We start from the raw sequence: 26,048 nt of genomic DNA, 5'->3' as shown, positions 1-26,048 counted from the left end.
CTCTGCAAAAGAGGGAAAGTTCCATCTGCCAGCTCACGGCCAAGCTGAGGAAGCCTGGCTCCCACATGGAATCTAGGGGGCAGAAAGCCCCCAGTGAGGGTCCAAACCCAACACCAAGGCATGCAGGCCGTGGAATCTGAACAGTGCCATAAAGACTGGGCCCAGGCCAGCCAAGTCACTAGCGAGACCACTAGGCCCTGGGCTTCATGGAAACAGAAGGGGAGACATTTCCTGCTACCCAGGAATGACATGGGTTCTCATGGATAAAACAATCTCTGATGAAGATGCACCCAAATGAAACTCAGAAAACGATACCCACAGCCAGACAGATAAAAAAGGAAGCAAATCCATAAGAAAAGACAAATCAAAAAAAAAAAAGGAAGTAGAAAAGGCCAGATAAAACTTCTAGAAATGCAACACATAATTGCTAACATTTTAGACATCTCCTTGCAGATTTCTAAGACGTCCTCATGACTTCCTGGCCCTGGAGAACAAGCCTTGTACATGGTCGTCAGGACTGTGAATGTGAGGGATTCTACTCCCCTGAGAAGGTCATGCGATGAGGCACAGGTGATCTTCAAAGAGGGAGATTATCCAGGTGGGCCTGACCTCATCACACCAGCCCTTTAAAAGCAGAGTTTTCTCTGAATGGTCACAGAAAAGGATGTCAGAGATCTGAAGCCTGAGGGGGACTGGCGCACCGTTGCTGGCTTGAAAATGGAGTAAGCCCCGTGGCAAGCAACGTGGGCAGCTTCTAGGTGCTAAGAATGGCCCCCCAGCTGAGAGCCAGCAAAGGAGGCCTCAGTCCTCCAGCCCCAAGGAGCTGAAGTCGGCCAACAGCAAGAAGGAGCTTGGAAGCAGATTTTCTCCCAAGCCTTCAGATGAGAACTCGGCTCAGCCAATGCCTTGACCTCAGTCTTGCAAGCCCCTTGGCAGGGAACCCCGCCACACCACCCACACTTCTGACCCAGGCAACTGTGAGCCAATACACGGGTGTTGCTTCATGCTGCTAAATTGGTAATCATTTGTTTTGCAACCATAGAAAATAATACAAATGAACAGCTGTACCAAAGAAAGCAGGAACTGAAGCTAGATCTGAGGATGACTCAAAAAGCCTTGCAGAGAAACAGGAAACAAAAAAGTAAAAGATGTGAAAGACACGTCGCCTCCCTCTTTCACAAACCTTGTCCCTGCTTTTCTTCATTGCATTTGGAGTCTGTTATTGAACAAGACCTACTTGTGCTTATTGCTGATCACCTGGGTCCCCCAGTAGAATACAAATTCCAGGTGAAGGCTCTGGCTTTGGTTCACTGTCTGTGTCCCCAGAGCCTAGGACAGCCCCCAACACACAGCAGGCCTTCAGTATGTATTGGTTGGGTGAATGGATGAATTGATGAGTAAGAGCAATGCCAGGAGAGAATAAACATAATGGGAGGAAAGATAACGTTCAGCGAAGGAGTGACTGAGAATCTGCTGATAACCGACAGAAGACACAACACTCAGCTTTAAGAATCACAGTCAGTAAGAAAAAAAAAAAAAAGAAAGAAAGAATCACAGTCAGTCATAAGCAGGATAAATAAAAATTTCATTGTTGTGAAATTGCACATGACCAAAGACGGAGTATCTTACAAATGGTCTTTCCGTGTTAGGAAAGACAGAAAAGGCAGGTTTCCTACAAAGGAGCAGCAATTACCCTGAGAGCAGCCTTCTCAGCACAACAGAAGCCAGAATACAAAAGAAATAACATCTTCAAGTGCTGAGGGAAAACCCCTATCCCACCTCGAATTCTGCTATTATTCGAGAAAAATACAATAAGGTGTAAAGGAAAAATAACACATAATGAGAGAATTTGCCATCCACAGAAATTTGCTGAAAGCACCATTGAAAGGTGTATTTTGGGAAGGAGGACACTGAACAAAGCAATGATGAACAAACAAGCAAACACAAAACTTTTAGAAAGAAGCAACAGCACATGGAAGAGGAAAAGGGAGTGCGTCAGAGCTAAAGTTGCCTACAGTCCTTATAGCATTCAGGAGGTGACATGTTAAAAATTTAAGAGTACAAGATAGAATTGACTGTAAACCTTCCAAATAAGTTGACGGGAAAAGGGGAAAATAGAAAATGTGATCAATCCAAGAGATGTCAGGAGAAAAAAAGAAGAAAAGGCAAGGGTGATATAAAGCACAAAATAGTAGTAGAAATTCATCCAAATACCTAGCTATTACAATAAATGTAACAAGATTAAATTTGCCAGCTAAAAGGTAGAGATTCTATGATTAGATTTAAAACAACAAATCACACCATATACTGTTTACAAAAGATATACCTAAAACTTAATTATAGATAGATTAAAAATTAAGAAATGGAAGAAAATACTTGCAAATCACCACATCTGATATGAAACATGTGTTATAAAGAACTCATAACTCAATAATAAAAAGACAAATAACCCAATTAAAAAATGGACAAAAGGGGGCTTCCCTGCCAATGCCAGGGACGCGGGTTCGTGCCCCGGTCCGGGAGGATCCCACATGCCACAGAGCAGCTAGGCCCGTGAGCATGGCCACTGAACCTGCGCGTCCAGAGCATGTGCTCCACAACAGGAGAGGCCACAACAGTGAGAGGACCGCGTACCGCAAAAAAAAAAAAAAAAAAAATGGACAAAAGGATCTGAAAACACATTTCTCCAGCAAAAATGTACAAATGGCCAATAACACTTGAAAAGATACTCAACATCTTTACACAGAAGGGAAATACAAATCAAAACCACTTGAGCTATGACTCTTCACCCACTACGATGGCTATAATCAAAAAGTGAGATAATAACAAGTGTTGGCCAGGATGTGGAGAAATTGGAAAACTATACACTGCTGGTGGGAATGTAAAGTGGTGCAGCCACTGTAGCAAACAATCTGGCAGTTCCTCAATATATTAGAGTTACCATACAATCCAACAATTCCACTCCTTTGTATATACCCAAGAGAACTGAAATCTATGTCCACACAAATACCTATATACAAATGTTCAGAGCAGCATTATTCATAATAGCCAAAAGGCAAAATAACCCAACTGATGTTGGGTTAGTCCATCAACTAATGAATGGGAAAATAAACTATGGTCTATCCACAGTGTAGAATGTTATTCAGCAAAAAGGAACCAAGTTCCAATACATGGTACAAAACTGATGAACCTTGAAAACACTGTGCTTAGTGAAAGAAGTCACACATAAAAAGGCATATATTTTATGATTCCATTTATATGAAATGTCCAGAGCAGGCAAATCCAAAGAGACAGAAAGTAAATTAGTGATTGCCACAGGCTGCGGGGACGAGAAAATGGGCTAACGGGCATAGGGTTTTCTGGAATGATGAAAATGTTCTACAATTAATTGTGCTGATGACTCTACAACACTGTGAATATATAAAAACTACTGAATGATATACTTTAAGTGGGTAAACTGTGTGGAATGTGAATTATATCACAATAAAGTTTTTATTTATACTTATAAGTAAAAGGATAGGAAAAAATACACCAAGTATGGGAATTCCCTGGTGGTTCAGGGGTTAGGACTCTGCGCTTCCACTGCAGGGGGCCCAGGTTCAATCCCTGGTCAGGGAACTAAGATCCCACATGCTGCACAGCATGGCGAAAAAGAAAGAAAAAAATAATAATACACCAAGTGTATACTGAACAAAAATAAGCTCAATCCAAATCAGCCTAAATGAACCTTAAAGCAAAAAGGATCAGGAGGGATGAGAAGATTATTACATAATAAACAGAAACACTTCACCAGAAAATTATTAAAAATCTGAACCAATATGCACCTAACAACCCAATCCCAAACTATACGAAACAAAATCTGGCCTTACGAGAACAAAGAATAACCCACACTCACAGTGAGAGATTTTAACACAAGTCTCTCAGACGTGACTGATCAAAGCAAACCAAAAATAAGTAAGGATATAAAAAAATCTGAACAACATAATGATCTAATGCATATATTTAGAACCTTACACCCAGCAATGAAAGGACAAACATTCTTTTCAAGCACACATAAGCATTTACAAGATCTGACCACATTAAACCAGAAAGCAGGTTTCAACAGTATCATATAAAAACAATATTATACAGACTCATGTGTTCAGACCACGAGGCCACTGATTCAGAAATAACTAATAAAAAGATGTAGCCCGGGTTTCCCTGGTGGCGCAGTGGTGAAGAATCCGCCTGCCAATGCAGGGGACATGGGTTTGAGCCCTGGTCTGGGAAGATCCCACATGCCGCCGAGCAACAAAGCCCGTGCGCCACAACTACTGAGCCTGCGCTCTAGAGCCTGCGAGCCACAACTACTGAAGCCCGCGCACCCTAGAGCCCATGCTCCGCAACAAGAGAAGCCACCGCAATGAGAAGCCCACGCACTGCAACGAAGAGCAGCCCCCGCTCGTCGCAACTAGAGAAAACCCGCACGCAGCAACGACGACTCAACGCAGCCAAAATTAAATAAATAAAATTATTTAAAAAAAAAGATGTAGCCCAATAACTCCCAAACTGTACAACAGGAAAAGTTAAAGCCCACGTGTAGAGAACTGAGCCCCTGGCTCTCCCCTCACCCTGGGACCTATGGTGCTGGGACAGAGCGATGCACAGTCCGCCACCCGGCCAGGGAGAGACGGGGTAGAGCGTGGCCTGGCTGCCTTCTCTGGCCCAGGCCTGACACTGCATCAGGGTGGAAGCCCGCACCTTTCAGCAGCTGCTCTGGGGAGGGCTGGGCCTTCTCCATCTCCTCCGGTCGATCCTCTCGGGCCCTCTCCTTGCCATCCGAGCTCTCGTGCTTGTCCTCACCCTCCGCTCTGTCCAGGGCAGTTGGCAGGGCCTAGGGAGGACAGACTCAGGAGTGGAGGCAGGGAAGGCGTGCTGGGCTCGGAATGCACTCTCCCGGCTCCCACTGCGTGCTCCCAACCCGCTCCCCAGACACAGAGGCTCGAACTTGGAACCAGGAGGCCCAAGTGACAGCTGCCTGGGCAAGGCCTGAGAAGGTCCCCAGAGCCACCCCCATCCCACAGGGGCCCAGACACCTGCATCTTCCGTACCTGGATTTCTGGGGGCTTCTTTGGCTTCTGCGCCCCCAGCTCCTTCTCTTCCAAGTAGCCCAGCTGGGCTTCCATTTTGTCTGAAAGATCAAGGGAGACGGGGTGAGACAGGTGAGCTGGGGCAGGGAGGGGGAGAAGGGCAGAAAATGGGGCATCAGAGAGGATCCTGGGCCCGGCACCTGCAGAAGGACAGGTGAACCAGGTCAGCGAGAGCACCCAGGCCAGGCCTGCAATGTGAGGAGCCTTGGAGGACCCTGGGCCCAGTGAGGCCAAAGCCAGGGGCCGACAGGACGGAGCTACATGCGGGGGGGGGGGGGGGGGGGTGCCTCCCATCTGGAAGCCGGGAAGCGAGGTAGGTGGCGGCCCAGCCTAGGAGCCAGGACGGCTGGGTGTGGTCCCGGCCTTCAGGCTGCTTGACTGGCCACGTGCCTCCCCCACGCTGAGTCAGTTCTTGATCCTGCAAAGGGCCAGTGACCCACGTGCTCTGAGTAGCCCTGGGCGGTGGTCACTACCTCGCAGGGTAAGGGACTTGCCCACAGGCACACTGGGCCAGGAAGTAAACTAGGCATGTCTAGTAAACTAGAGGGCACTTGTGCCCAGAAGCAGGATGTCCTCAGAGGCACTGAGCCTCTCGGGGCCTCACCTGTCACCTGGGATAGGCAGGACGCCCCCAGCCTGAGGGGTCTGACTGAGGGAAGAAGATGCTTTGCCCAGATAGACACAGGAATCACCAAAAAGGCAAATAACCCATTAAAGAAGGACAAAGGATCTGAAATGACATTTCTCCAATGAAGACGCACAAATGGCCCAGAAGCACATGAAACGATTCTCAACATCTTCAGCCATCAAAGATGCAAATCAAAAGAGAAATGCAAATCAAAACCACAACGAGGGGCTTCCCTGGTGGCGCAGTGGTTAAGAATCCGCCTGCCAATGCAGGGGACACGGGTTCGAGCCCTGGTCCGGGAAGATCCCACATGCCGCAGAGCCACTAAGCCCGTGCGCCACAACTACTGAGCCAACGTGCCACAACTACTGAAGCCCGTGCATCTAGAGCCCGTGCTCTGCAACAAGAGAAGCCACCGCAATGGGAAGCCCGCGCACCACAACAAACAGTAGCCCCCTCTCTTCACAACTAGAGAAAGCCCGCGCGCAGCAACGAAGACCCAAAGCAGCCAAAAATAAATAAATAATTTATTAAAAAAAAACCCACAACGAAACGCCCCTTCACACCCACTAGGATGGCTGTAAGCAAAAAGTCAGATAAGTGCTGGTGAGCATGTAGAGAAACTGGAACCTCACACGTGGCTGGTGGGAATGAAAAATGGTGTGATCGCTGTGAAAAAGCCTGGCAGTTCCTCAAAATGTTATACCACGTGACCCGGTGATTCCATTGCTAGCTATACGCCCAAGAGGAATGAAGACACTTGTTTTCAGTTGAACACAAAAGTTCAAAGCAATGTTACTCACAATATTATCCACAATAGCCAAAAGGTAGAAACACCCCAAAATCCATCCGCTGATGAGTGGATACACAAAACGTGGTGGATTCCAAACAATGGAACAGTATTCAGCCACAGAAAGGACTGAAGTGCTGATACCCGACAACATGGATGAACTTGGAAAATATTACGCTAGTGAAAGAAGCCGGGCACAAAAGGCCACACAGTGTATAATCTCATTTACGTGAAATGCCAGAACAGGCAAACCCGTAGAGACGGAAAGTAGATTGGTGGTTGCCGAGGAAGATACGAGGAGGAGGAATGTGGAGTCACTGCTAATGAGTGTGTTTCTCTTTGGGATGATGAGAACATTCTGGAATTAGAGGCAATCGTTGCACAATCCTATGAATCTACCAGAAACGACCGGATAATACAGTTTTAAATAAAGATGGAACACGGTGGTGTGTGAACTACATCTCAAAGCTGTCATTAAAAGGAAGATCTCTCAGGGGAGTGACACTTCTGCAACCAGAAGCTTTGGGCGGGGAGGGAGGCCAGCCCTTGTGGGATGTGGGGAGGACGTGGGGTCTCGCCACCTCCCGTGACCCAGGTGCCCTCCCCTGCTCGACAGAGCCCAGACCTGGCAGGCCCAGCGGGGCAGGCAGAAGGTGGGCAGGGCTGGCGGGCACTGGTGTGTTGGGATCCGAGGAGATGACCTCGCCTGGCTTCTTGCCCTCAGGCCCCTCAGGGAGCAAATCCGGGGTGCTGTACTTCCCATTGACGTGCTCAAACTCCTGAACCTGGGGCAGGTGGGAGGGAGGCAGGGAGGGAGATGGTCGCAGCTCAGAACCGAGGGCCTCAGGGTGGCCCGTGGGACTGGGGGCATGCCAGGCTTGGGGTGAGGCAGAGGTGCCGCCTCCACCCGAGGCTGGCCAAGCCACATGTCCTTCTGACTGCAAAAGCCCCTGCCAGCCCCTACCCCCAGCCCGTCCCCACCTGCCAACCCGGCCTCCAGTCCCCACCCAGAGAGGCATCGTGGGTCCATGTCTCTAGTCTGACTCAGACCCTGGACAGCCAGGCACTTGCCCTCTGCCCGCTGACCCCCCTGGGGCACACCTGGGCCGTGGTCGGCCACCAGGAAAAGCCCAGCAAAGGCTACTCACCCACCTTCTTCCTAACTAGTGACATGACCCCGATGCGCGTGAGCACGTGCTGCCTGGAGAGGCCCTCGCGGGGCACGCCGTCTGCGAAGGTCTCCGCGCCGTCAGCCCCCGGCTCACACAGGTGCCGCATGAAGAGGGACACATAGGCTCTGGGGTGGGGGGGACTGGAGCTCAGGGAGTGGGGGGCCGGCAGGACCCTCTGAGAGGGCTGGCAGGACCCCCGGGGGACATCCTGGCTGGAATCATCACCCGTCGCCTGCCTCCCAACCAGGCCTGGCTGGGTCAGGCCCCAGGGAAGGACAGAAGAGGGCCCCCGGGCAGGGGACCCTCCTGGGACAGCCCTCGCCCCGGACAACCCAGATCCTTCGCGCTGCCGTTAACACCAGCTGCTCTGGCAGAGGGGACTGGTCAGCGTTCTCTGCAAATAAGCCCTGCCCAGGCCTGGACCCCAGGCACGCCAACATCAGATAGCAGTGAGCTCTCCGGATACCCTTAACCTGGCGGAAACGCCACCCATCGTGCTGGCTCACCTAGCCGGAGCCTGCCACTCCAGGGCGGGCAGCCGCACCCTGGGCCACCACCTCAGCCCCTTTACCTAAACTCCTTCTCACTCTTCCCGCGAAGGTCCCGCACCAGCCAGTGGGAGTTGAAGGCGTCCTGGGGGGGCATGCCCCAGCGCATGATGGCGTTCAAAAAGGCCTTCCGCTGTCGGGCGTTGAAGCCCAGCACCTGGGCCGGTGGAGATCAGGGTGAGGGAGCGGGGAATTCAGAGACGAGGGAGAAAAGCACAGGGAAGGGAGAAGCACGGAGGAGCAGGGGCCTCCGGCGGGGGCAGGACCCAGAGGGGCACGGCCCAGGCCCACCTCTACTTGGCACTGACCCAGCGGGACCCCCCAGCCCTCCCGCCCCTCCTCCGCGCCCCGGGAGTGGCAGCAGCGGGGAGCTCTTTGCTCTGAAAGGGGATGAGAGGAATCCAGGGAAGGGGAGCTGGGCGAGTGAGGGGTGCACGCAGGCCCCACCTCAATGTTGCCGCCAACCCGGGCGAGAAGCGGGGGCAGGGGCTTGTCCCTGTCGCTCTTCAGCTGCCTCCTGGATTGTCGCCGTCCACCTGGGGGAGCAGCCCGCCATGAGCCCTCAGCCGGGCCCGGGGTCCTGACCCAGCCCACCCAGCAGCTCGCCCCAGGACAGCAGGCCCCCGAGGACCCACTCCGGAGGACGGACGCTTGTCCTGATGCCCCTGGGGCGCCCCACGCTGACCACCAGCTCCCCGACATGCCGCCCGGGCCCCAGCCCAACGCTGAGACTCAACTCTGCCCTTCCGGCCTTTCTTCAAAGTCCTCGTCCTCATCCTCGGATCCAATGGAGTATTCGGACTGGTTGTCTGAGAGCTCGTCCTGCCACTCTGGGGGGGGGTCAGGCAGAGGGGTGCAGGGTGAGCCGTGCCAGCAGAAGCCCACCCGAGCCCCCCACACCCAGGGCCACACCAAACCCCTACACCGCAGCCCGAGAACAGTGACAACGAAAACAGCCCTCGCGTACTTCCTGTGAGCTCCCGCAGCATCCCTGCAACCCTGCACTACATCCTAAGGCCTCAAACCACCGTCGTCCCTATTTTACAGACGGAGGAACTGAGACTTGCCTAAAGTCACACCACTAGCCGTGAGGTCACTGAACCACCACCCATCTTGTTCCCCCAAACACCCCACACCCCACACCTGCCCCGGAGCCCCCTTTCTCCGAGAAGCTCTCCCCACCGCCTCCACACGGCCCCTACCCCCCACCGCCAGGGCTTCCCGCCACAGGGATGCCCTCCCCTCCAGCACGACCCCGCCCACCGGGCACGCACCCTGGTCCTCCTGGGAGGCGTCGTTGTAGTTGACCTGCTTGCGGACGCGCTTGCCTTTGCCCAGGTTGCGGGCCAGGTCCTCCTGCTGCTGCTCGTAGTGGTGCCGGAGCAGCTTCTCCCAGTAGTCGGGGTCCACGTTCTCCTCCTGCTTGATGATCTCCCGCTCCACCTCCTCCTGGGGACGCAGGTGCCGTGGGCTCCGTGAGGGCGGGGCCAGCGCGCATCTCCGCCCCTAGGAGGCCTCGCTGCCTCTACCACATCTCACCCTCTAGGGGCTCAAGGAGGAACTGGAAAGCCTGCCTACTCCAGGAAGCCTTCCCTGATCACCCCCAGCCCCATGTGTTCTTCCTCTTCCTGCTCCTGCCGCGGTAATTCATTCATTCATTCACTTCCCAAGTACTCCCTGGCCTTGTGCCAGGCACTGGGGTATAGAACAGAATAAGCCCCACCCTTGTCCTCAGGAGGCCCCAGTTTCAAAAGGAAAACTGGCACGTGGAAGAATAATTAGCACCCAGGGTCCGCGTGGAGGGTGGAGGGCCCACTCAGGAGAGACCAGGGAGCCGGCCTTCAGGATAATCGGTTTCCGAGCGTAGATGGAGAAGCTGCGGTAGGGGCGCGGCGCGGCCGCAAATGGGTGGAGCCGCTGAAAGGAGGGGCGTGATCTCTGGGGGCAGGGCCGAGGAGGGGCAGGGTCGAGGGCGGGGCTTACCACGCCGTCCTCCTCGCGCACCACGTACTGCGCCACCTTGAAGGAGCTCAGGTATTCATTCATGTTCTGCAGCTCCGTGTCGTCCGTGGCGTCCTGGTTGCGGTCCAGTAGCTTGGAGATGGCCGCATCATCATAGTGGATCACACTGCTGTCCTCCACGTCCTTGCTGTCACCTGGGGGCAGACAGGGTGCAGAGTTGGGGGACCCCCACCAGGACAGATTCCAGACAGCGGCCCTTCCCAGTCCCCTCCAGGGGTTGCAACAGAGGAGCACGGTGATCAGACAATGTAACAGCCCACTGCCCGCCCGGCTACAGTCCACAGGCGGGGGAACCTGACAAAATGGGTTTGGGGGGCCCCCTTCCTCTCCAGGAGCAGCCATCCGGGGTACAGGTGGTCTGGGGGCTGGGCTGGGTTGGCCCCTACCTGGCGGGGTGCTGCCGTGCTTTTTCTTCGCGCTGGCGGCCAGGGCTCCCCCTTTGGAGGACGGGACATCAGGGATGGGCGTGACGGGCCTCTGGCCCTGAGACATCATGCCTGAAGGACAGAGGTGGGGGACCGCAGAGCTGGGGGGCAGCACCCAGAGATGCCACCCTGGCCCTGCCCATCCTGGCCAGGAGGGGGGAGGAGAGGAGGGAAAGGCTGCACACTGGAGATGCCCTGGGAAGGGAGTGTCTCAAGCAGGACCAACCCCCCGTGCCCCGGCACCCAGGATACCCACCCTCCACGTCGTCCTTGAAGAGCTCCTCTGTGCCGAACTTGAGGATGTCGTCCAGCTCCTGCTTGGTCATGGAGCCGGACTTGGAGCCCAGGCCGGGCCGCACCACCAGGTGGGTTAGCATCATCTTGCGCTTGGCCACCTGCGTGATACGCTCCTCCACCGAGGCCCGCGTCACGAAGCGGTAGATCATCACCTTCTTGTTCTGCCCGATGCGGTGGGCGCGGCTGAAGGCCTGGGGGCGACCTGCAGCTTAGCACCCATAGCTCAACCGAGGGCTGGGGGCTCAGGGTCAGGTACCGGAGGGTGGGGGGAGGCATGCACATGGGCTCACGAACGCGCTCCACATGGAACCAGCTGCCTGCCTGCCCGTGGAGATGTGTGTGCACCAGGGCAGCTGTGCTCGCATCCTGTGTGGCCTCCTGTGGGCCTGGGTGCCTGTGCAGATGGAACTCGGTGTGACTGCAGGCGTGCAAGCGGCAGTGTGGCCAGTGTGCTTATGTAATGACGCCACACGGGGCTCTGATGGCGCTCATGCCGAGATGGGGGCTGCACCTCCCCGGGAGTGACCACTAGTGGGACTGTAAGCCCACCACAGCCACCCTGTGAGGACAGGTTGTGATGTGAGGACATGCCTGGGGATTTGCACGCGAGGTGTCTGCGGGACGTGATCCGGGGTGATTAGATCTGTGTGGGTGACGGTGCACGGGTACACACACGTGTGCGTGAGACATGAGTTTGTGTGTGCGCCCCAAGAGGGTAAAGTGTGTGCGTGCCCGGCCCTGCCCCGAGAGGGGTGGCCATGGACAGCAGAGTGTCTCTCTATTCCCACAACCCCTGCCCCCCAACCCTCCCATCCTTCCTCACCAGCTCCATTTCCCCTGCCTCCATCTCTTCTCCTCCTCACCTCCACAGGCCTTGTCCCCTCAACTCTATTTTCCTGTTCCTCCCAAACTGGCCCCCTCTGGGTCCCAGGACCCCCTCATCCTGCCCCACTCCACGGCCTGGACCCTAAGACTGATGGGACAGACCAGGGGTCATGGTCACACAGATCGCTGTGTGTTCTTGGACACATCCCCTGCCCTCCCTGGGCTGTTTCCTCTTTTGTACAATGCAGGAGCTGGAGGGGCTCACCTCCCAGGTCCCTCTTGGGGCTGGGACTCCACGAGGCGGGTCCAGGGAGAGGTAAAGCCCTGAGACAGTCTGTGGGGGGAGGGAGGGAAAGCCCACAGAGCCAGGGTCAGCGAGGGGCCCTCTGAGAGGGCTCTGGTGTCAGGGCCACACACCTGGATGTCATTGTGCGGGTTCCAGTCTGAGTCGTAGATGATGACCGTGTCCGCCGTGGCCAGGTTGATGCCCAGGCCACCTGCCCGGGTCGAGAGGAGGAAGCAGAACTGCTGGGCCCCAGGGGCTGAGGAAGAGAGGTGGGCGCCCAGCAGGGTGAGTGAGGGGCACAGCCAGAGGGGTAGGGGTCGGAACAGGCGGATGGCCGACGGGAGATCGGGGCGGGGGGGCTGGAACTGTGACCCCATCACAGGCAACAATGGCCTGAGCTATGCTCAGGGAAGCCAGAGGAGGCCTGGGGCCCCAGGCAGGTAGACAGAGCAGCCCACCTGAGCCCCATGGATCCCCCAGCTCTGAGCCCTGAGCCAACAGGATGGAGCCAGAATGAGAAGGAACCGATTATCAAAGCCCGGGCGGCAAAGAAGAAACTGCAAACAGCCAGCAAATACGGGCAGAGCCGCTGAGGGTCAGGCCCCAGGGAGCCCTGGAGAACTCGGTCCTTCCCGCCCTCACGGCTCCCCTGCCCAAGATGCTGTCAGAGCAGCCATGGAACACTCAGGGTCCCAGCTCCAGGGCCCAGGCCAACGCTCTGGTCAGTGCCCACTATGGCAGGACGGCTGGTTCTCAGGCCCATCGGAGCCCTTCACTGAGTGACCTGGGACTGACCACGGCACCCACTCGAGCTGCAAACAGGTCCCCGATCCTCCTGATGCCTCCCGCTTAGACGTGTGCTGGGGCCGCGTCGAGATGCTGAAACTACTCGATGTACCTCTGACGCGAGTGGGCAACAGGAATCGCTGCTTTGGGTTTTGGAGCTGTGGGACCCCAGCCCTGTTCTGAGGGTGGGAGGCGGGAAGCCGCCACAAGCCCCAGGGAAAGAGAGCTCATCAGCACTTGCTGCAAACCTGCCACTACAGAGGCGCTGGACCACTTCCCCCTCCAGAGGTTTCCTCCACTCCAGAGCCAGCTCCTGGCCTGCCCCCCTCACCTCTCCTTCCCAGGCAAGCAAGAGAGCAGGCTGGAAGTTCGGGCCTGTGTGGCCCTGCCCTTCCCTCTGTCCTTCCTCTAAGGGAGCGCTGCTCTGCTCTGGCCCTCCCCGCAGCCCGTGTTCTGGGGACAGGCCCCATCCGTCCCTGCCTATAACCGGAGGTTTAGCTGGCGTCCGTACCAGAAGCCCACAGGTGCTGGCCAGACCCTCAGCACCGGCTTCATTTAGAAGCAGAGGGATTTTCCTCCCCTTCTGCTTTCCTCCTTGTCTGTTTCTCAGCTCTGAGCAAGTGTTATCTACTGGCTTCTTGCACCCCAGCAGGCCCCTGGCAAGTTCCACGGAATGAATCCCTTTTACCAGCTATTAGGACCTAAGGACTGGTCTGCTTTCTTCGGCCGTTTGAGGAGCAGCTACCCTGACCATGAGTTGAGTGGTCTGGCTAAGAGCCTAGCGTAGGAGGAGAGGCAGACGGGGCCCCCCAGTGAAGGCCCGGGGTGGGGTGGGGCGGGGGTACCGTTGAATCTGTCAATCGCCTCTTGCCGGAGGCCCCCGGTGATGCCACCATCAATCCGCTCATATTTGTAGCCCTCATACTCCAGGAAGTCCTCCAGGAGGTCCAGCATCTTGGTCATCTGCAGGGGACATGGTATGCCTGAGGCACTGCCGCAGAGCAGGGACCCCATGACAGGTGGGGGACGACAGAGCAGCCTGCTAAGTGGGGAGACAGGTGGGACCCAGGCAGACCTGATGCAGGGCCATTCTCTGAAGAAGAATGCAGCCTCCAACCTCAACCGCTGGAGCCACTCCATCCCCCCACACCAGCCCCACAGCCATCTGCCTAAGACACAGCTCTAAGCACGTGCCTCCCTGCTCTCTCCCCCCAGGATAAAGTCCCAAATCTGGGCTTCATTTCCCAATGCTTCCTTCAGACTCTCCAACCATCCCAAATTACCTAAACTCTCTTCCCACCCCCTTACCGCCTAGGAAACTCAAACAGCACCTCCTCTGTGATGTCTTCCCTGATTTCACCCTTTCCTATGAGAAGAGAAAAGCAGTCCCTTCTGAGCTCCCATATTCCTGCCATAATCAATCTTGAGAGAGAGTTTGGCTGGATATAAAATTATCAGTCACCATTTTCCCGCAGTGTATTGAAGGTTTTGCAGTTGTCTTCTGCCACCTATTGTTGCTGATGTGAAATCTGAGGACAGTCTGATTGTCATCCCTTTGTAGGTACTAGGTCTGAAGTGTGGCATTTTCCCTATGATGTGCCTAGGGCTTCCTTTCTTTATACAGTAAGTCCCCTACATACGAACCTTCAAGTTGTGAACCTTCAAAGATGCAAACGTGCATTCGCGTGTCCAATCACATAAGTTAGTGCGTGTCTGGAGTACACTGTTACACGCGTGCATCCTCTACAGGCGGTTGTGCTTCTGTGTACTTTACTGTACAGTACTGTATAGAGTACAGTAGTACAGTATCTTTATTTCAAGCCCAGGATGTCTGGAAGCAAGCGTAAAAGCGGCGGTGATGGGGCTTCCCTGGTGGCGCAGTGGTTGACAGTCCGCCTGCCGATGCAGGGGACACAGGTTCGTGCCCCGGTCCAGGAAGATCCCACATGCCGCGGAGCGGCTGGGCCCGTGAGCCATGGCCGCTGAGCCTGCGCGTCCGGAGCCTGTGCTCCGCAACGGGAGAGGCCACAGCAGTGAGAGGCCCGCGTACCGCGCAAAAAAAAAAAAAAAAAAAAGCGGCGGTGATGTAGCTGGTACTATTGTACTTTTCAAGGTGCTATACTATAAGATTAAAAATGTTTTCTTTATTTTTTGTTTGTTTGTTTTTTATGTGTTATTTGTGTGAAAAGTCTTAAAAACCTGTTACAGTACAGTACTATATAGCCAATTGTGTTAGTTGGGTACCTAAGCTAACTTTGTTGGACTTACGAACAAATTGGACTTAACGAACGCGCGCTCTCCGAATGCAACTCGTTCACATGTAGGGGACTTACTGTATTTATCTTGCTTGGTACTCAGACCTGAGACCTCACATCTTTCTCCACGTCTGTCTGCAAACTCCCATTAAGTCTGACTTCTCTGCCATTTTCTCTATTTCTTCTTCTGCAGCTCCTAGTGCATAATTACCAGAGCCTCTCAAGGCATCCTCCGTGTAATTTCTCAGTCTTATCTTTGTCTCTCTCTGCTGCATTCTGGGGAAATTCCTCAACGCCAGGTTCCCATTCATCCCTATTCTCTTCAACAGTGTTGAGAGTTTATCCAGTCTGTTGAAATGTTTTGTTCTCCATCTCATGCAGATCCTTTTCCTATCCAGTTAGTTTTATTTTATCTCTTGCTGCCTGTGTTTAATCGATTTCTTCGTGATTTATGAGTGTTACTCTGGTATTTTTGAGGTTCCTAAACGTGTTTATTGGAACTTTTTCAGGCTGTTCTATTATTCCTCCCACTTGGGTTCTGCTTACTGTTTCGTGGGGCGTCTCATTCAATGTCTCATTGAACGTTTTCATGAGTTTTGTGATTGGGGTTTTCAGGCTTACTTTGGCTGGCAGGGCTCCATCTCTGTCACTTTCTCTCTGTGCCCACTTCTAGAAGTTGTGCAGTTCCCTCTACTTGGTCCCTTGGGGCCTCAGCCCAGAATCATGTCTTACGTTGGCAGGGGGCTGGGGGATTCTGGATCCAGTTTCCAGGTCAGCCCACAGTCACAGGCTTGGTCAGCTTTCCCCAGATTCCTCGGCCTGCTGCAGGCCCAGGGTGGGATCAGGGGCTTGCAGGCAGGAGCAGCTGTTACACGTGGACTGTTGCAGACTAGGAGCCACATCCTAGTCTCTGGCTCAGTCACACCACCATGGAACATTTTTCACACCAGGCCCCTAGGGCCATCCCTGACCCCCATCACAGAGATGACCTTGGGGCTGGATAACTGTCTCTAACTTCCATCTCCCACACTAGACCATGAGGGTCTTGAGGACAAGAGCTGGACCCCCATGCCTAGCGCAGAGCCGCATGTAAGACAGATGCCAAAGGATGAAGGAAGTGCACAGACAAACAAACCTCTGGGGCTGGACAGCTTTGCCTCTGACCGCCCAAAAAGTGATGCCGCAGGATCAAGCTAGAAAGAGGGACACACACACCCCCGCCAAGCTGCCCCCACCACAGGGCCCCACCTTCATGAGAAGCTGGGCTGCACGGGTGAGAGGAGAGGGCTGTCATCCCAGCCTAGACAAACGCTCCAGGAGGAGCAGGCCAGAGGAGCAGCTGATGGGGTGGACGTTGGTCCTCCCCACCAACATGCTCTGAGCACCTTGAACTTGGCGCCCAATCAGCTCTCCTTGGCTACATCACACCAGGGCCCAGAGGAGCAACTTTTGACACAGAACCCACATGGGGATGGCATCGGGACCTGAGGGCTGCTGGCAGGTTGTGCCCTCAGCTAGTGGGGGCAGGACGCCCTCTGCAGGTGTGGGGTTGGGCTAGGGAAGGCAGGGAGGCCAGCAGCCACCTGGGGGCAGCTCACCTGGGAGAAGATAAGTACACGGTGCCCTTCGTCCCGAAGTTTCTTGAGCATCTTCTGCAGCAACATGAGCTTCCCTGAAGACTTGACCAGAGAGCTGCCATCATAGGAGCCATTGGGCAGGACAGGGGCCTCCTGTGGACACAGCAGAAGGTGGGGCATTGGGGGCTCCCCTCTCCTCTCTGACTCTGCACCAGAGGCCCCAGAGAGTGGACAAGGGCCCAACAGTGGGTGCAGCACCGAGCCCAAGCCCGGGTCAGGCCAGGTTCTGCAGGGCGCATGGGCAGGTCACACGGCAGCTCCCAGCGTCGCGTTCCCCAGGCAGGGCTCAGACTCGCCGGCCCTGCCCTCCATCTCCCCCTGCTGGCGCTCCACCAAGACCACAGGCATCAGTGGACGAAGGATGACACAGAGCCTTGAGCCAAGCCGGCCTTCCCAGCAGGAATGTGCAGGGCACGTCCAGGCAAGACCAACCCGGCCCCCCAGCTGGGCAGAACCTTAGCCCAAAGGCCTCTGCTGGGCCACCATGGTGAGATCAGCCTGGGGTTGGCTGAGTCTAGGTCACCCACAGCACGGCCTCCACGCCGAACTCTGCATTGGTCTTCTTGTTTGGGGGCAGGGATGGGGGAGGGGGAAGGTGTAAACCATGGAGCGTTTAAATTAGAACCAGAATAGCCGTGACCGCAGTGAGCACCGCTGTGCCGAGCTCTCGCCGAGGGCACTGACGTGGACGTTCTGGTCTGGCCCTCACCCTTTCAGGGGGTGCTGTTATTGTCCCCACTTCGTAGAGGATAAACCCGGGGCCCCAAGAGGACCACTGACTGTCCTGAGACCACAGGACTGGAGCCGGGGGTCTGGCTGGGGGTCCAGTCTCTCACCCAGGGCAGCACATCAGATCACCTGGGGGCCCCACCCAGGCCTCCCCGACTGCCAGGTCAGCCCTCGGAGTCCTGGCCTGCGGTCCCCTGACGCTGAGGCTGGCGGGGATTCTGTGGTGCCCCGATGCCCCCCATTACTTTATGGTCACGAGCAGGGGCCCAGGGAAGGAGAGGGCCTGGCTGAGCAGTGGGCAGAGGCATGTTTCCAGACACTTCTGGCACAGTGGGGACCCATATCGCCTCCAAATCCTCATTCCCAGCAGCCAGGGGCACCACGGCGGCCACAGCTGCTTGCCACGAGGGCCACAGAAAACCCACCACGACACAGCCACATGCACCTACCACGGCCTCAGGCCCTTCCATGGCAGCCTCAGGCACTCACCATGGTGGTCAAGGGCACCTACCACGGTGGCCACAGTGGCAGCCACGGGGACCTACCACAGCGGCCACTGGGAAGAGGTAAGGGTGGTTGCAACACTTCTTCAGGTCCATCATGATGTTGAGCAGTGACACCTGGTTCCCACCCCCCTTGGAGTTCAGCGCCTCGAAGTTCCGCGTGAGGATGAACTTGTAGTACTTCCTGCCAGAGGAAGGAGGAAAGGCAAGCTGGATACACCTGGCCACACCAGCCTCCGAGAGGGCACTCTGCTCTGCGGGGAGCCTGGGGGCTGCTGCCCTAGTACCAGTTACAGAAAGACCACGGGGAGCCCCGAGAGGTGAAGCCACAGGCCTGGCGCTGCCCAGCAATTTGCTGGGGGACAGTGCAAGGACCCAGGCAGCCCCAACCCTGGTCACTGAAATCTAAGAGGCCCCAAGAAGGAAGTATGTGCAAAAGGTTGAGTTGAGGCCTGGGCGGGGCCGAAAGGCCCTCCCACCCACCCGGGGCAGCAGCCCAGGAAGGCCAGGTCAGGCCCTTCTGATCTAGCAGACAAGCCCAGGGGACACGGGGCAGGCTGCTCACTTCTGCATCTGGCTCAGTTCCACGCGGACGATCAACTCGGTCTTGGCCGGCATGTTCTTGAATACATCAGCCTTGAGCCGCCTTAGCATGTGCGGCCCCAGCAGGTCATGCAGCTTCTTGATCTGGTCTTCCTTGGAGATGTCGGCAAACTCCTCCAGGAAGCCCTCCAGGTTGCTGCAAAAAAAAGCTGGGATGAGAGCCTGGAGCAGGCCAAAGCCCTCTGCAAAGGGAACCAGGATTGGGGTGGGGGAGCGGGCCAGACAGCCCGCCCCCGGCCACCTGCCAGAGGGTCACAGGGCAGGCCTGTCACAGGGCAGGCTGGCTGGTGGGCCACGGAGCCCTGGCCCTGCCCTAGGTGTCCTTCCAGTCTCTGTCTAAGCCTGTGTCACCCCCACCCATCGCAGCTGTCTCAGCCACACAGGATGCCTTCCTGTCCTCAGAGCTGTCGTGGACATGCAGTCTCTAGGACTCTTAGCCATATCGCAGATAAGGAAACTGAGGCTGATGGGTGCCCAAGGTTATACAGTCCAGCCTGCCCTCGTATCTACATCTCCTGATTCCAGAATCAGCATTCTCCACCCTGAGTCCCCTGAGTAGGAAACTGAGGGGTCAGATGAAGACAGGAAGGCCGGAGCTCTGTCTTCACCCCCATCTCCACCACCACCACCCCAGCCTTCTGCCTCCCATCGCTGCCCCCCATGTGGTCACTTCAATCTTTGTGGAGGGACAGGAATGGGCTAGGGGTGTGGGGAAGGGACAGGACCCCAGGAGGACCCCCAGGGTCTTCAGGGGCAGAGCTGAGGAAAAATGGCAGGATTGGCAGCAGCAGATGTTTCCCAGGGGCTCGGCACGGCCCAGCACACTGCTAACACTCCCACGTTACCGATGAGGAAACCGAGGTCCAGCGAGCAGCCCCAGAGCCGGGACGGGCACTGACCCCTCTTCGCTGGCTGCCCCCCGCCCCAGCTCCCCAGCCGGCCCCCCCGACTCACTTGAACCTCTCTGGAGTCAGGAAATTGAGCAGGTGGAAGAGCTCCTCCAGGTTGTTCTGAAGGGGGGTCCCCGTCAGCAGCAGCTTGTAATCGATCTTGTAGCTATTCAAGACCCTAAAGAACTTGGGGAGGGGGGACAGGGGGCCTGTCAGGGGGCACCAGGCGGCCGGCCCATCCAGGGAGCACCGGGGCCAGCGGTCAGCACTTCCTACCTTGGACTGGTTGTTCTTGAGCCGGTGGGCCTCATCCACCACGAGGCAGGCCCACTCGATGGAGCCCAGGATGGCCTGGTCGATGGTGATGAGCTCGTAGGAGGTGAGCAGGACATGGAATTTGATCTGCACTTCTTTCTGGAGGGAGAGGGAGGCGTTTGGGAGGAGAGCTGGGAGAGCAGCAGATCAGGGTCTCCAGAGACGAAGGGGCGAGGAGGAGTGTGGACAGGACCCCCAGAGAGCCCAGGGAGCCCTGGGACTGAGAGGAAGACACAGGCCACTGAGCAAAGGGGTCAGCTGAGGCCCAGGAAGGACTGAGAGACGCAGAGGGGAGCCTGTAGGCGGCACCTGGGTGTGCACCAGCCCTGCTCTTTTGGGCTAGACCTTGGTCAAGGTAATTAACCTCCCCAAGCCTCAGTCGCCTCACCTGTAAAAAGGGAGCAATACTGTCTACAGGAGGAATGCCACAAGAATTAAAAGGGCAAGTCTGTTCCTCAAAAAATTACACATATTACGGAGAACAGTACGGAGATTGCTTAAAAAAACTATAAAAATAGGGCTTCCCTGGTGGCGCAGGGGTTGGGAGTCCGCCTGCCGATGCAGGGGACGCAGGTTCATGCCCCGGTCCGGGAGGATCCCACGTGCCGTGGGGCGGCTGGGCCCGTGAGCCATGGCCACTGAGCCTGCACGTCCGGAGCCTGTGCTCCGCAACGGGAGAGGCCACAACAGTGAGAGGCCTGCGTACCGCAAAAAAAAAAAAAAAAAACAGAAAACTATAAAAATAGAGCTACCATATGATCCAGCAATCCCACTCCTGGGCATATATCCAAAGAAAAGCATAATTCAAAAAGACACATGCACCCCAGTGTTCACTGCAGCACTATTTACAAGAGCCAAGACATGGAAACAATGTAAGTTTCCATCAACAGAGGAATGGATAAAGAAGATGTGGTACATACATACAATGGAATATTACTCAGCCATAAAAAATGAAACAATGCCATTCACAGCAACATGGATGGACCTAGAAATTGTCATACTGAGTGAAGTAAATCAGACAAAGACAAATATCATATGATATCGCTTATATGTGGAATCTAAAAAAATGGTACAAATGAACCTTTTTTACAAGAGAGAAACAGAGTCACAGATGTAGAAAACAGACTTATGGTTATGGGGAAAAACAGGGGGAGGGATAAATTGGGAGACTGGGATTGACATATACACACTACTATATATGAAACAGATAACTAATAAGGACCTACTGTACAGCACAGGGAACTCTACTCAATACTCTGTAATGACCTATATGGGAAAAGAATCTAAAAAAGAGTGGATATATGTATATGGATAACCGAGTCACTTTGCTGTACACCTGAAACGAAGACAACATTGTAAATCAACTATACACAATAAAATTTTTTAAAAATAATATAAAAACAAACAAAATTACACATAGAATTGCCATGCGATCCAGCATTTCCAATTCTGGTTATAGACTCAGAAGAAGTGAAAGCAGGGACTTGAATGAATATTTCTGCACACCTATGTTCATAGCATTATTCACAAGAACCAAAAGGTAGAAACACTCAAGTATCCACAGGCAGATGAATGGATAAACAGAAGGTGGTCTATCACACGATGGAATGTCATCCAGTCTTAAAAAGGAAAGAAATCCTGACACATGCTACAACGTGCTGAGTGAAATGAGCCAGACACAGAAGGACGAATACTGTATGATTCCACTTACATGAAGTACCAAGAATAATCAAATTCAGAGACCAAAAGTAGGAGGTTGCCAGGGGCTGGTGGAAGCTAGTGTTTAATGGGGACAGAGGTTCAGTTTTACAAGATGAGCAGCTCTGGAGAGGGGGGTGATGGCTGCACAGCAGTATAAATGTCCTTGATGTCCACGAACCGTACTTGTAAAAATGGTTAAGATGATACACTCTAAGTTATGTGTATTTTCCTACAGTTTTAAAAAATAAAGTAAATTGAAAAGCTGAAGGCTTCCCTGGTGGCGCAGTGGTTGAGAATCTGCCTGCTAATGCAGGGAACACGGGTTCGAGCCCTGGTCTGGGAGGATCCCACATGCCGCGGAGCAACTAGGCCCATGAGCCACAACTACTGAGCCCGCGCGTCTGGAGCCTGTGCTCCGCAACAAGAGAGGCCGTGATGGTGAGAGGCCCGCGCACCGCGATGAAGAGAGGCCCCCGCTTGCCACAACTAGAGAAAGCCCTCGCACAGAAACAAAGACCCAACGCAGCAAAAATAAATAAATTAATAAACTCCTACCCCCAACATCTTCTTTAAAAAAAAAAAAAAAAAAAAAAAAGCTGAGTCAGCAAAGCACCCAGCCCATCGCAGGACTCCAGGGTGAGCTCAGAAGTTGTTTCTGTGACTGATAGGCCCACAGGCCCATCCCTCTGGAATCACTGAGTCATTCCCTCACTCAACAAATAGTTATTGAGAATTCCCTGGCGGTTCAGCAGTTAGGACTCAGCGCTTTCACTGCCATGGCCCGGGGTTCAATCTCTGGCCGGGGAACTACGATTCCCACAAGCCGCGCGGCACAGCCAAAAAAAAACAAACCCACACAAATAGTTACTGAGCATCTCCTGGGGCCACGACCATCCCCAGACGAGGGAGAAAGCCGAGGTGAGGAACCCTGGGGAGGCTGGAGGTGATCCGCCAGCCCCCAGCACTGCAGGTAGCGCGTGAGAGCGCCAAGACTGTCTGAGTGCCCCCGCGTGCCAGGCGCGGGAAGTACTGAGTGCCTTGTGTCCTCGATTCTCAGAGTGCAGCCTGAGAATCAAAAGCATGCACATCATCTGGGACTCTGTCAGGCCCCACCCCAGAGCTGCGGGATCAGAACCTGCCCTTCAACAAGGCCCCTGCTGACCCGGGGGCACAGGGAAGTCTGAGCGGCCCTGCCTAATGCTTATTCATTCGACCCTCCACAACTCTAGACTGGGTCTGTTATCTCCATTTTGCTGAGAAGATTCTGAAGCACAGAGAGGCTAAGTGACTTGCCAGAGGTCACACAGCTGGTGGACTGGGTTGAATCGTGTCCCCTCAAGATCCATGTCCACCCAAAACCTCAGAATATGACCTTTTTTGGAGCTCGGGTGTTTGCAGGTGTCATTAGTTAAAATGAGGTCATCCTGGATTAGGGTGGTGTCTTTATAAGAAGAGGAGACACAGACACACAGGGGAGACGGCCGCATGACAACAGAGGCAGAAACCCAAGTGATTCAGCTGCAAACCAAGGACTGCCAAGGAACGCCTGCCGCCACCAGATTCTGGAAGAGGCGCGGAAGGGTCCTCCCCCAGAGCTTCAGGGGGAGCAGGACCCCGCCGACAGCTGGATCTCGGACTCCTGGCCTCCAGAACGGCGAGAGGATACATTCTGTTGCTGTCTTCAGCCCCACCGCCACCCTGTTTATGGTTCTTTGCCCCAGGACATGGATACAGCAGGTAACTCTGCCTCAAGAGAAGCTCCGTGCCAGCTACTACCTACCTCCACCAGGGCCCAAGAGAAGAGAACCCAGACGGACTGCAGGGCCCCTGCGGCCCCCAGGGCAGACTGGGCACCTGTGCAGGGTCCCCGGGGTCAGGAGTGCTCACCTTCATCCGGAACACCTTCTTCCCACTCCGAATGGCATTGTCCTCAAACGAAAACTCGTTCTCCCGGATCACAGAGCGGCTCTCCTTGTCCCCCGTGTAGGTGACCACGTAGAAGTCGGGCGCCCACATCTCAAACTCACGTTCCCAGTTGATGATGGTGGACAGGGGCGCACTGACCAGGTAGGGCCCCTTGGAGTGGCCCTGGGGAGGGAGACGGACGCGCTGAGGCTGCCGGCCCACAGCCAGCACCGGCTACCCCTCCCCAGCCGCCCAGCCTGGGCCTCAAACCTCCTTGTACAGGGAGTAGAGGAAGACGATGGTCTGCACTGTCTTGCCCAGACCCATCTCATCGGCCAGGATGGTGTCGGTGCCCTGGGCCCAGGAAAAGCGCAGCCAGTTAAGGCCCTCCAGCTGGTACGGGTGCAGTGTGCCGCCCGTGGAGTCGATGTACCACGGCTGCTTGTCAAACTTGACCGTGGGCTGCAAGGAGGCAGAGGTTCAGACGTACGCTGGATCCTGGGCCACCAGGGCCCAGCCCCCAGGCCTTTGCACACGCAGTTCCTTATGACTGGGGTACTCTTCCCACTCCTCTCATCCCTGCTAACTTATTCATCCTTCAGGTCACAGCTGGAATGCTTCTTCCTCCAGGAAGTCCTCCCTGACTCCTGGCCCGGCTTAGGTGTTCCCACCACGTCCTCCCTTGTCGACCCTATACTTCTCCTATCAGGGCAGTTTACCAAGTGTTGGATTCTCTGACTTTAAGCCCAGCTTGTGGTCACCATATTGGTGACCTGCTCCTCTGAGTCCCATACAGTGACCAGGACACAGTGAGCACTTAGGCAACATTTGTTGGATGCATGCCCAGGATGCCTGAGCCCGAACATCATCTCTTTTATCCTGCAGCTCGGGGCCACCTCCCCCATGAAGTCCTCCTGATGTATCAGACCCATTCACCTTTCCCTGGCATCCCACAGTCTCAAGCCGATCTCCCACTTCTGTGTGTACGCGCCACGGGCCCTTGGAAGATGAGCACTTCGTGAAACAGGGGGCAGGGCCTTGTTCCCCCAGGGCCAGCCCAGGGCTAGGTGCTAGCAGACACCCAGAGAAGTTTGCTAAATGAATAACAGTCAACCTTCCACTCCCCGATGGGCTCAAAGCTCCGGGGCAAGTTGTGGGTCTCCTGCCCCTGAACAGGTAAGAATGGTGTGTAATTAGCAAATCAGCAATTATGTTCCTGAAGTAGGAAACACACTTTTTGATTTAAGTGCTTGGAATTAGCTCAACTAAAGGAATGCAATTTCGTGAGCTGCGCTGAGTAGAGACTATCTGCTCCACAGTCTGTGCACTGGTGACCCATCCTTCAAATCGCTCTGTCCCCCAGGAGCTGCTGCTCTGCATGAGGCTGGGGGACCCAGACCCCAGGGTGTGAGCCCTCCCCTGCGGGGAAGGGCTGGGTCCTGTCACCCGTGTCCCTGACTGAGCCGTAGAGCCCCCTCCTGCACAGGTGCGGCTCCGTGTGCATAGACCCGCAGTACGAGTTCTCCGGAGACCTCCGGAGACCATACCCTCCGCCACGGCCAAGCCTCGGTGGAGGCCCTGGCAACCCCACCCCGGGGCCCCTCCCCGCTCACATCCACAATGGGCGTGTCCGGGGGCTTCTCCTGTTTGTCGTCCTTCAGCTTCTTGCCCTTCTTGACCAGCCTCTTGGGCAGCCTGGCGTCCTCCCCCAGCATCAATTCCCTGGGAAAGAGCACAGGATGATGAGAGCAGAGCTCAGGCTGGTGGGGGGTGGGAGGCCCCGCCCAGGGGCCCCACCGTGGCCCACCTGTGGCCCCAGTAGGCCTGCTTCAGGTTGTCGTAGTAGGGGATGTCAATGTCGTCAATCTCCCAGGTGCACTGGTCGTAGGGCAGGTCTTTCCACTTGATCAGGTAATGCACATCCCCCTTTTTGTCGAAGCTGCAACATGGTAAACAGATGGAGGAGGGCGGGTCACCCAGGCAAGAGTCCACGGAGGGCACCTCACAGGATGCAAAGCCTCTCACCCCCGCGGTCCCCTGGGAGCCCCAGCCAGGAGGGCGGCACCAGGCAGGGACTCCAGAGAGGTGAGACAGCTTGGCCAAGGCCACACAGCTAGTGAGAGGGAGGGAGGAGGGAACAGGTTGAGTGGCAGAGCAGAGGGACATCTGGGAGGCCACGCTAATGGGGGAGCACAGAACCAGCATCCACTCCATCCTCGGTGGCTGTGAATCCCATTCAGTCATGAGGATTCCCCCGGAATTCTCAATTACTGAGTCAGATGGTTCTCCCCTGACCACAGACCTTCGTTTTCTCGCTTAAAAACTCCCAAAGAGGGGGCTTCCTTGGTGGCGCAGTGTTTGAGAGTCCGCCTGCCAATGCAGGGGACACGGGTTCGTGCCTCGGTCCGGGAAGATCCCACATGCCACGGAGCAGCTGGGCCTGTGAGCCATGGCCGCTGAGCCTGCGCATCCGGAGGCTGTGTTCCGCAACGGGAGAGGCCACAACGGTGAGAGGCCCACGTACGGCAAAAAAAAAAAAAAAAAAAAAAAAAAATCCCAAAGAGGGACTTCCCTGGCGGTCCAGTGGTTAAGACTCCGAGCT

General features: G+C 55.3%; 1 protein-coding gene and 1 non-coding gene across 3 annotated transcripts in view; one reads left to right on the top strand and one right to left on the bottom strand.

The window, feature by feature from the left end:
• CHD5 (chromodomain helicase DNA binding protein 5) overlaps positions 1 to 26,048 on the bottom strand; it is a 65,599-nt gene that overhangs the window by 10,037 nt on the left and 29,514 nt on the right. For both annotated transcript variants that reach the window (XM_033844214.2, XM_073796901.1), the window contains exons 12-33: positions 25,254 to 25,385; positions 25,060 to 25,168; positions 23,717 to 23,908; positions 23,429 to 23,629; positions 19,802 to 19,939; positions 19,590 to 19,711; positions 18,598 to 18,771; positions 18,075 to 18,216; positions 16,762 to 16,893; positions 13,754 to 13,871; positions 12,254 to 12,378; positions 10,971 to 11,202; positions 10,676 to 10,786; positions 10,251 to 10,423; positions 9,542 to 9,716; positions 9,005 to 9,097; positions 8,715 to 8,803; positions 8,291 to 8,424; positions 7,700 to 7,844; positions 7,173 to 7,332; positions 5,091 to 5,170; positions 4,741 to 4,873 (exon numbers count right to left, since the gene is read on the bottom strand). In XM_033844214.2, coding sequence (XP_033700105.1) covers positions 4,741 to 4,873; positions 5,091 to 5,170; positions 7,173 to 7,332; positions 7,700 to 7,844; positions 8,291 to 8,424; positions 8,715 to 8,803; positions 9,005 to 9,097; positions 9,542 to 9,716; positions 10,251 to 10,423; positions 10,676 to 10,786; positions 10,971 to 11,202; positions 12,254 to 12,378; positions 13,754 to 13,871; positions 16,762 to 16,893; positions 18,075 to 18,216; positions 18,598 to 18,771; positions 19,590 to 19,711; positions 19,802 to 19,939; positions 23,429 to 23,629; positions 23,717 to 23,908; positions 25,060 to 25,168; positions 25,254 to 25,385 — 3,110 coding nt within the window. The remainder of the gene's footprint in view (positions 1 to 4,740; positions 4,874 to 5,090; positions 5,171 to 7,172; positions 7,333 to 7,699; positions 7,845 to 8,290; positions 8,425 to 8,714; positions 8,804 to 9,004; positions 9,098 to 9,541; positions 9,717 to 10,250; positions 10,424 to 10,675; positions 10,787 to 10,970; positions 11,203 to 12,253; positions 12,379 to 13,753; positions 13,872 to 16,761; positions 16,894 to 18,074; positions 18,217 to 18,597; positions 18,772 to 19,589; positions 19,712 to 19,801; positions 19,940 to 23,428; positions 23,630 to 23,716; positions 23,909 to 25,059; positions 25,169 to 25,253; positions 25,386 to 26,048) is intronic.
• On the top strand, positions 3,546 to 3,618 carry TRNAG-UCC (transfer RNA glycine (anticodon UCC)). The gene has a single exon. It is a non-coding gene; the product is annotated as a tRNA-Gly (tRNA).

This window comes from Tursiops truncatus, chromosome 1 (assembly GCF_011762595.2).
Source record: "Tursiops truncatus isolate mTurTru1 chromosome 1, mTurTru1.mat.Y, whole genome shotgun sequence".
Classification (NCBI taxonomy): Eukaryota; Metazoa; Chordata; class Mammalia; order Artiodactyla; family Delphinidae; genus Tursiops; species Tursiops truncatus.
The sequence above is the reverse complement of the archived record's forward strand: the minus strand, read 5'-3'. Positions and strand labels throughout refer to the sequence as shown.